Source organism: Barbus barbus, assembly GCF_936440315.1.
Source record: "Barbus barbus genome assembly, chromosome: 4".
NCBI lineage: Eukaryota > Metazoa > Chordata > Actinopteri > Cypriniformes > Cyprinidae > Barbus > Barbus barbus.
Window position 1 is genome coordinate 13999600 of NC_136732.1, and position 9347 is coordinate 14008946.

Sequence of the window (9347 nt, forward strand, 5' to 3'; positions counted from 1 at the left end):
CGATCTATATCAAATGATTTGCGATACGTGATCCGATTGAAGCGCTTCGAAATGGTGATTCGGAGTTTCAAAAAGCTCCGTTGTGTTCTTTGCTCGCTTTCTCTATATAATTTATTCGTTGTTGAATAACTGTGGAAATGAAATCATTACAATTAATAGGCCTAACGTATGCCTACAATGTTATTAAACTGCGATCACGTTAAATACAGTTTTTGTCGTATTAAAAACATTTCATAAATATTTTCAAAAGCATCCTCCCCTGTTTTTTTCACAAATCGCACCCTGTATATATATATATATATATATATATATACACACACACACATATACAAACAGGTGTATCTAAAAAAAATTGAATATCGTGAAAAAGTTAATTTTCTTTAGTAACTCATTTCAAAAAGTGAAACTTTCATATAATTTAGATTCATTACATGTAAAGTAAAACATTTCAAAAGTTTTGTTTTGTTTTAATTTTGATGATTACATCTCATGAAAGTGAAAAATCCACCTTTAAGGTACCCAAAGACTGACAGTGATTAAGGCCTATTTGGAGTAGAAGAAAAAGTTGATAGTAGCAGATCTTCTGTACTGTCATAATCAAATTACCATAAGTATAATGTTGGGAATGACATAATCCCTCACTGCATTGGAAAGATGGCATTACAAAAAAGATGTATAGTGTTGAACAACAACTAAGTCCTATACTGCATCCGTCCATTTTCCAAACCGCTTATTATTGGACTGCCAAATTAAAAGTTTTATACATATTATATACATTGTAATGAGATCTAATGAATATTCGAAGCTACCCAACTCTCAATTGTCTCTCTGAAAGACTTGTAAAAGAGAGCTGTCATTGGATACTGAAGATTTTCTGTAACTCTTCATCAAACATTTGCTTCAGCCTGGCACCCATTCGGCCAAACTCATTGCCCTTTAAAGAGACAAAATACCAAAAAAATCAGTCAAAATCAAATGTAATGTATGTGTCCAGGTATAAGATTGCAAAACAACTTCATTTTAACAAGCTATTGATCTTGTTATGTAACATGTTTTAGTGAATCTTACCCTATTGAATGTGCTGCAGTTGCTGAAAATGAGCTGAAGGTCTGAGACGAACTCTCCAACCATCTGATACAAGCCAGTTTCCAACTTCTGCTTTATTCTGTCCAGCCACATCGGATGAGTTATAAACTCAGAGTATCTGGACACCTGGAAGTCATTTTATTTCTGTTTTTTAATGCATTATAAATGTCAAGTCATACTTTTCAACACTTATATTCTATTTAAGTAAAACTAAGGCATGAAAAGAGTAAAATTCGGAAGTTGGGTCACATGTAAAAGACAGCAAGGAGAAAAAAGGAGTCAATCTCACCGTTTGTCGTGGATCCTCAACAAACACCTTCTGGATGTCCTCTCTGTACACATATAACAGGAGGCAGTGGCAGTGCTAAAGACGACAAACAACACACATATCCACAATTAAGACCATAAATAATTATTCTGTTTCTAAACCTGCTGAGCAGCCTATGTAGGCAGCACTTTAAGGCATTGAAGCAGGGGCGACGTTTCCGTATGGCAGAGTATGGCAGTCACCATACACTAGACCAGTCAGGTGTGCCGTGGAAAATTATCCAAACTTCGTATCTCTATTATATTTCAATAGTGCAGTTTTTTAAATCAGTGCAGTTGGTCTTCCTTTTGTCTATTTGAGGGTTTTACAAATATTTAACCAATGAATAGCATTCAGAAGAGCTTTTCACTAAACCTCGTATAATGCCATTTGATCCTATAGCTGTCAGCAAAACGTAACTTCATCCCGCCTCCATTTAGATTGACGCGCCGCGCACAGCCAAATCTCTGCTTGTTCGCAATGCAAGGGTAAATAAATAACTGATGTTTGATTAAATATAGTGTTTTCTTTACTCAATCACTATGTCTGTAATTATAATGTTTTTTGTGTGTTTGAAGAGCGGAGAAGTCTTAGCATGCCGTCTAGTTTAGCCAATACACTTTACGTTTTAAATATCCTGTATATATAGCGCTTCATTGTTATCATGTGATTTTGGCCAAGTGCATTAAACAACAAGAAAAACAAAGCACCCATACAGCTACAATAAATGTTATAACCTGTTGATGAAAGAGTTTAATACAATGCACTTGCTGCCTCAGATACAGCCATGACAAAACAGATCTCCATCATTCGCGGGACAAAAACCTTGTTAACTCCATGAGCTTGATTTTCATCAAATGTTAAGTGCAAGTGTCTGATAACGCTAATGATGCAGTGTTTAAAGTTTTTTTCTATCTTTGCTTTTTTCCTATATTTCAGTGCTTAGTGGTGTGCCGTAACATTTATTTATCAAAACTGTCCCTCCCCCACACTATTTACACCACTGCGGCTATGGTAGTGGTCTCAAACTCAATTCCTGGAGGGCCATAGCTCTGCAGAGTTTAGCTCCAGCCAACTCCAACTCACACCTCCTTGGAAGTTTCTAGTAATCCTGAAGACCTTGATTAGCTGGATCAGGTGTGTTTGATTAGGGTTGGAGCTAAACTGTGCAGAGCTGTGGCCATCCAGGAATTGAGTTTGAGACCAATTTGTCCTATGGTTTTATGAAACGCCACCGCTGCATTGAGTGCTGTTACAAATTGTGAGCACCTTAAATGTTTGTGTTTATCTTCTATATCAAGGTGCTGAATTTGTGTTTGTGTGTGTGTGTGTGTACCTGGTATTCATCATGTTATGACCAAATGGCCCCACAAGTATAGTAATACCAGTAAATGTTGACCTTGTGGGGACATTTTTTGGTCCCTGTGAGGAAACAAGCTTATAAATCACAAAGAAAGGAGAGCATTGAAAATCTGAAATAGCAGAAAGTTTCCTGTAAGGGTTAAGTTTATGTGTAGGGTTGGAGTAGGGTGATAGAAAATACGGTTTGTACAGTATAAAAACCATTACGCCTATGGAGAATCCCCACAAAAAATGGAAACCTGTGTGTGTGTGCGCTTTTGTGACATATGAGGACGCAAATTTATATAATGACATGGGTATGACATAGGTATTACAAGGAGAAGGTGACTTATGAGGACATTGCCCCATGTCCCCATTTTTTAAAAGGCTTATAAATCATACAGAATTAGTTTTTTTTTTGAGAAATTCAAAATGCACAAACTTTCCAATAAGGGGTAGGTTTAGATGTAGGGTTGTTGTAGGGCGATAGAAAATACGGTTTGTGCAGTATAAAAAACATTACGCCTATGGAGAGTCCCCACAATTCACAAAAACAAACATTTGTGTGTGTGTGTGTGTGTGTGTGTGTGTGTTCGTGTATGTGTGTTTACCAATATGTATTGAGACACTGGGGCACTGAAAGCCTCTTGTTCAGACATGTTACTGGAGTCACGCCATTGCTGACTGTTTCTGAACACACACAAGGTACAAATCCATTCCCTACAAGCAAACACACACATATACAGGATGAATGTCCAACATACATACTTGCTGATTTAACGGTTTTCTATATGTGTGTCTCTCTCACCCAGGTGAGTCTCCATGTACAGCTGGTAGGTGACAGCGTGAATGAAAAGCTCGTGGACACTCATCACAACACACGAGATCTCCCTCAGAGCGACACACATAACACTCGTCATCATTGTTCTCTGCCATCTAGTCAGAGGACGACAACACATTTTATCATCATCACAGAAATAAGTGCAAATGCATTTGGCTCTTGCATCTTACAAACTTGTTTTGATCTATAGGTATCTGAGCACGACATGTCAGTCATATTGCACCACAAAAGGAGAAAAAAAAATCATTTTGCATCAAGAAAATTAAGCTAATTGTAAGTCCAAGATTTTTATAATTTTTTTATTTTGACACGTTTCATAACCATTAAAAGGATAGATAAATGAAAATTCTGTCATCACTTACTCATCCTCAATTGTTCCAAATCCAGTGTTGGGGCATTACAAGTAACACAAGCTACGTAATCAGGTTACTTTTTTAAGTAACTAGTAAAGCAAAGCATTGCTTTTTAATTTAGAAGGAAATATCTGAGTTATGTTTTTAAATAAGTAATGTTTCCCATGTATTGACTGTCATCTCTCATGTTGCCATGTTGAGAGAAATCGGGGGTAAGTGCAGAGGCGTCGTGTGCGCTGTGTGTGAACATGATGTTACTGTAGTTCTAGACTAAATATGAACATGTATTTACTTATCTCACCTGCACAAAAACAGAATCAATATTTCTCAAAATGCAAACTCAGAATATTATACTTGCAATGATTAAATGTTAAATAACACAAATATAATTTATTTATTTAATACCATTTTAACCAATGACTTTGCTACTGACCTTTGATGATGCAGTTCAACCATACTATGCAAAAATGGGACATTTGTGTTTCAGTTTTTGTTATTGCTGAATAGTGTTGAACTTTCTTCTTCTGCATCATATTCTTTGTGCAATTTGTTTGAGCTGCGCCCTCTACTGTACACACGTGAATTTACATTTCCTTCAGTCTGAGGCATATTCATTTCACTTTTGTTGTGAAAGGGCTTTTACATTTGTAAAATAAGTAATTTTCTATATTAAAAACAAACAAGGAAGCCCTGCCTAGACTTAAAATTTAGTAACACAATATTGTAATGCATTACTTTTAAAAGTAACTTTCCCCAACACTGTCCAAATCTGTATGAGTTCTTTCTTCTGTTGAACACAAAAGAAGATATTCTGAAGAATGTTGGTAACCAAAAGTTGATTGACCTCCACGGTATTTTTCCCCACTATGGAAGTCAAGAACTATGTCAACTGTTTGGTTAAGAACATTCTTAAAAATATCCTCTTTTGTGTTTAACGGAAAGAAAGAAACTCATAATACAGTTCTAGAACAAGCCAATAAATGATCGTGTGCATTGATGTACACATTTAAAAGAATTTAAGTTAATATCATAAATTATTTTGATGATGACTGCTTATGATTAAATATGTCAGATAGAGATGTTTCTCACCACGTCTTGCTCCTGAATACTGCATTTCACACATTCACACAGAAGAGAATGGATGCGCAGGATTTCTTTCTAGAAGTTACAAACAAACAAACAATAAACAAACAAATGAATATATTAAATACTCATGCTTTTTATAGGTGCTCTCCCATTTGTACTTCGTGTAAAAAGTTGAGCGTTTTTCCATGGCACAGTATATTTTTCTTCCAGTGTCCATCAGTGAGAGTCGGTTCCTGCTTTACAAATTCCTCCGGAGTGAACCATCTTTCCTCTGTACGTATACACTTCCCACGACTCCCTGCAACACAACATAAGCATAAACACTTCCACTCAAACCTTCGACACAGACAAAACAAATTGAGTTCTGCACACAAATCTGTGCAATAACGTACCTGACGCAAACCTGTATTTGTACAGAGTCCCAGTAAGTGAAACACAGCTTACTGGTAAAGATGGAGCCTGGAAAACAGACAGATCTGCCATGTCTTCTTCTTCCTCCTCCTCTTCCTCAACTCTCCCTCTAAACTTCAACTCAGAGTATGTTCCTGGTTAAGACTCAAGACGTTCTCAACAGAGTGACGAATCGACGAGTCACTATGGAAACGGATGCTAAGAAAAAGCACGCAATGCTGTCTTCATTTTTTGTTCAATGGTCATTAGGGCAGTAATGGCAGGGATTGCAGGTGGGGGAGTGCATAACCAACACTCTCTCCACCCTCAATACCACGACTGAGGTGAGACCCTTGAGCAAGGCACGAACCCCCAACTGCTCCCCGGGCGCCACAGCAATGGATGCCCACTGCTCCGGGTGTATGTTCACTACTGTGTGTACACTTGGATGGGTTAAATGCAGAGCACAAATTCCGAGTATGGGTCACCATACTTGGCCACACACCACTTCCCTTTCCTATTTACATGCTTAGTGCATATCACCACCTAATTGATGGTTGTGCAATCATTTTAACTTTTTTTTCCTTGAGAATATGAATTATATTGTTTGTTTGGTGCTAATTATATATTGAGTCATATCATATTTCAATAAATACATTATAGAAAATGCAGATCCATGTGTGAGATGATAATATAAAATGTAATATATATATATATATATATATATATATATATATATATAATATATATATATATATATATATATATTAATTATATTAGTAATATATATATATATATATATATATATATATATATATATATATATAATATATATATATATATATTAATTATATAATAAATTAAACATTACCTTGTCATAGTGTTTTATAATTTATACAGATAATAGTTATATGCCAATAAAATAAATATAATATCCATATTAGAAAAATATATTACCTTATTTATTACTTATATTAGCGCTTTATCATTAACATATCATACATTTATATATATATATATAATAGGCTATTTTACATATTGTAATATTATATAATATGTTGTGCCCACTGAAGGCTGGTCAGTATGTCACGCGTGCACTGATAGCACTGAAGTGAACTAACCCTGGAACATAACCTGCTCTTCAGAGAGCAAGTTGCTATGGTTACTTACATACCCAGAAAGTAACCTCCGATTTTGGACCCGAAAGCTGAGGTTATCCGCTCGCTTATCCTCAAACATACCCAGGTATGTCACATAACCTGCTTTTTGGAATGGTAATTTCAGGTATGTCTTGTTTTCCTCTGATTGTCCTGTCTTTAAAAGCCCCAGTCCTTTCAGTTAGTGTTGGTCGGTTCTTGAATGTCTTACCTGTGCTCTAGAGGTCCCCAACCACCGGGTCGCGACCCACTGCCGGGCCGTGGAAGAATTCCTACCGGGTCGCGAGAAAGTTCTGGGGAAAATGTGTACAGATATGACGCTCTGTTATTTATTGTGCATAAATGATTTTTCTAATTATTTTGTATTTTCGTTGTATGCGATTGATATGGAGTAGCAATTTGACGATTTCATGTTAAATTAGTCAATAAAGATTGCTCTGATGATCTGTCATATAGGCTATTAGGGCTTAAAAAGATCGCGGTTGATCCGTGATATATGGACCAGGTCCAGACCCCACCGTTCGGCATGTGATTCGCAGATTAATTTTCCAATTTACACGTTCAAGCTATTTAAAACCACAAGAAGAAGAAACAAAACACAACTCAATTCGTTACTTGCGCGCTGTACTGGCACACACCCGAAGCGAGCACAAGCATAGAGACGTGTTTCAGACAGCGCGGCAGGGCCGGCGCCACGGGGGGGGGGGCGTGAGGGGGCGTCGCCCCCTCACTCGGACTATCCCGCCCCCTCACTCAAGATGAGTGTGAAAATAGATTTATTTATGAAATATAATGGTTTATTTAAAAAAACAGTTGCCAAATGAATAGGCTTTCTAGCATTAATATGATGCTACTATAGCAAATATTTAGGACAGTCTGTTTAGTTCCAAATAGTTCCAAATGATTTTCCTGTTTTTTAACTCTCGCTGTCACTCTCATTAACATTGCAAAATCAACATTAAAAACCTAAAAAAAGTGCCTAATATGTTGCCTATAAAGATATTATGGGGGAGGGGTCAAGCAACTCAAGCAAGCAACGCGCAAACTTTGTGCAATTCACTAGAGAACATGAAAGTAAAAAATAAAAAAAAACTACTGACGGCATTACCGGCGCATATTCTCTCTGAGAAAACGAGAGACGAATCTAGTCTAACATATGCTGATATAACTGTCTTAAATTATTCCCTTAATATATATATTTTTTTTTCTCGTAGTGAAAAACATGAGAAGAAACGTATTTTGTGTTAAACAGGTTGTTTTTGAAAACCAGTGCCTGAAGTAAAGCTGAATTGTCATTGATGACTGCAGTGTTAATCATTTTAATTATAGGCCTATATTCATTGTATAAATTAACAAACCTGTTTAAAAAAAATCTTTCTAAAAAATATTTTCAATGAGGAGTAAGCTAATACCCTATTTTATCCTCAGAAATTATTGTGGGGCAATAATTTCACGTAATTTAATAATAAAATTAATCTAATAATAATAATAATAATAATAATAATAATATGCCAAATGGTAAGAAGAATGTAACACGTCTACATTAATTGGAAATGATAAATCCTCTTAATATTGCCCATTTTTGACGCTACCTCTGGCTATCATCGACACGATACCATGCAAATCAGCACGGAGCGGTTGTGTGCCCGCGTGGAAATAGTTTTATGAATTGTAAAAAAAAACAATTTTTTTCTATATTTTTGTCTATATTCGTTCATAAATTATATTACTTTGTAAGTGTCATATTTGGCAGTTCGCATTATATTACTAATGACAGTGACACATGAGAAGTTTAATATCACATGGAAAAAAAGTAAAATATGCCTTTTTCGAAGCTGCTGTATATATATATAAGATTTTCTCAATTTAATTAGTTTATTTAGCACCCCCTCTGAACTGTTCAGCCCCCCTTAGCACCCCCAACAAAAAAATCCTGGAGTCGCCACTGGTGCTATGGATGTCTTTGAATTTGAATGCTGCACTCTCGTCTTTTATAGCAGTTTCTCAGCGCGTAATACATCATTATAAAACACTGCACTGGAAAAAATAAATAAATAAATGAAATAAAAAATGAAATAAAATACCTTCCACTGACCTGTCTCGTGACCAAAACACTATCTGTGAACCCAGTATTCTAATAGTTGTAGTGGTAGTGCGGGCAGGTTTGTTTTTATTTATTTATTTTTTATTATTATTTTACTTTGCGCTACGTCATCGCCCCCTTTCGTTACCTCAGCCGCCCCCTCATCAGTGCTGCGCTGGCGCCGGCTCTGCAGCGCGGCATAGCGATTTGATTCCTCTTTCATGTAGGCTATACCTGCGTTTAAAATACATATGCATGTGGGGTTGCAGTTATGTCGCAATACTGGAAATATTTCAGTTTTAAACCATGGAAGCGAGTTTTCTAACGCTGCATTAACAGCGCATATTCTCAAGAAAGAGACAAATACACTTCAACATGTGCTGATATAACAGTATAAACGAATAGACCTGTTTTAAGATCATCCACAGCAACAACAACCCTACCCAGATGAAAGTGACTCACCCTGATGCAGAAACAAAACTGAAAGTTGCTTTCTGGATTGTTATTTTGGAACTTGAGTAATTAAATGTGATACAGAAAACAACAGATCGGGGAAAAAAATGGAATTACTAATAATTGCATTAATGTACTCACCTTGCTGTGTCCACGATTTTCTGTCTATTTCGCTGCTTCTCTTTTTCTTTTATGAAGTCAGTTTCGTACACACACATCTACTTTCCTTTTACATGCTCCACCTGACCAC

At 36.2% G+C, this 9347-nt stretch overlaps 1 protein-coding gene across 1 annotated transcript; it reads right to left on the reverse strand.

The window, feature by feature from the left end:
- Positions 1 to 360: 360 nt before the first annotated feature.
- Positions 361 to 9347, reverse strand: LOC306868732 (nuclear body protein SP140-like protein). Its single transcript, XM_079415038.1, has 10 exons — positions 9239 to 9347; positions 6773 to 6854; positions 5407 to 5623; positions 5173 to 5312; positions 5018 to 5086; positions 3543 to 3670; positions 3346 to 3454; positions 1376 to 1450; positions 1069 to 1212; positions 361 to 934 (listed from the first exon to the last, which is right to left on the reverse strand). The coding sequence occupies exons 3-10, from the start codon at positions 5495 to 5497 to the stop codon at positions 854 to 856; spliced, it is 837 nt and encodes a 278-aa protein (XP_079271164.1). The 5' UTR covers positions 5498 to 5623; positions 6773 to 6854; positions 9239 to 9347; the 3' UTR covers positions 361 to 853.

What these genes read in the sequence shown, in the direction of transcription:
- LOC306868732 (XM_079415038.1), bottom strand. Translation starts at nt 5,497, where the DNA reads ATGGCAGATCTGTCTGTTTTCCAGGCTCCATCTTTACCAGTAAGCTGT. An exon ending in GTATTCAGGAGCAAGACGTG is followed by an intron (nt 3,671 to 5,017) that starts GTGAGAAACATC and finishes TCCTCTGACTAG; the next exon opens with ATGGCAGAGAACAATGATGA. An exon ending in ACTGCAGCACATTCAATAGG is followed by an intron (nt 935 to 1,068) that starts GTAAGATTCACT and finishes GTCTCTTTAAAG; the next exon opens with GGCAATGAGTTTGGCCGAAT.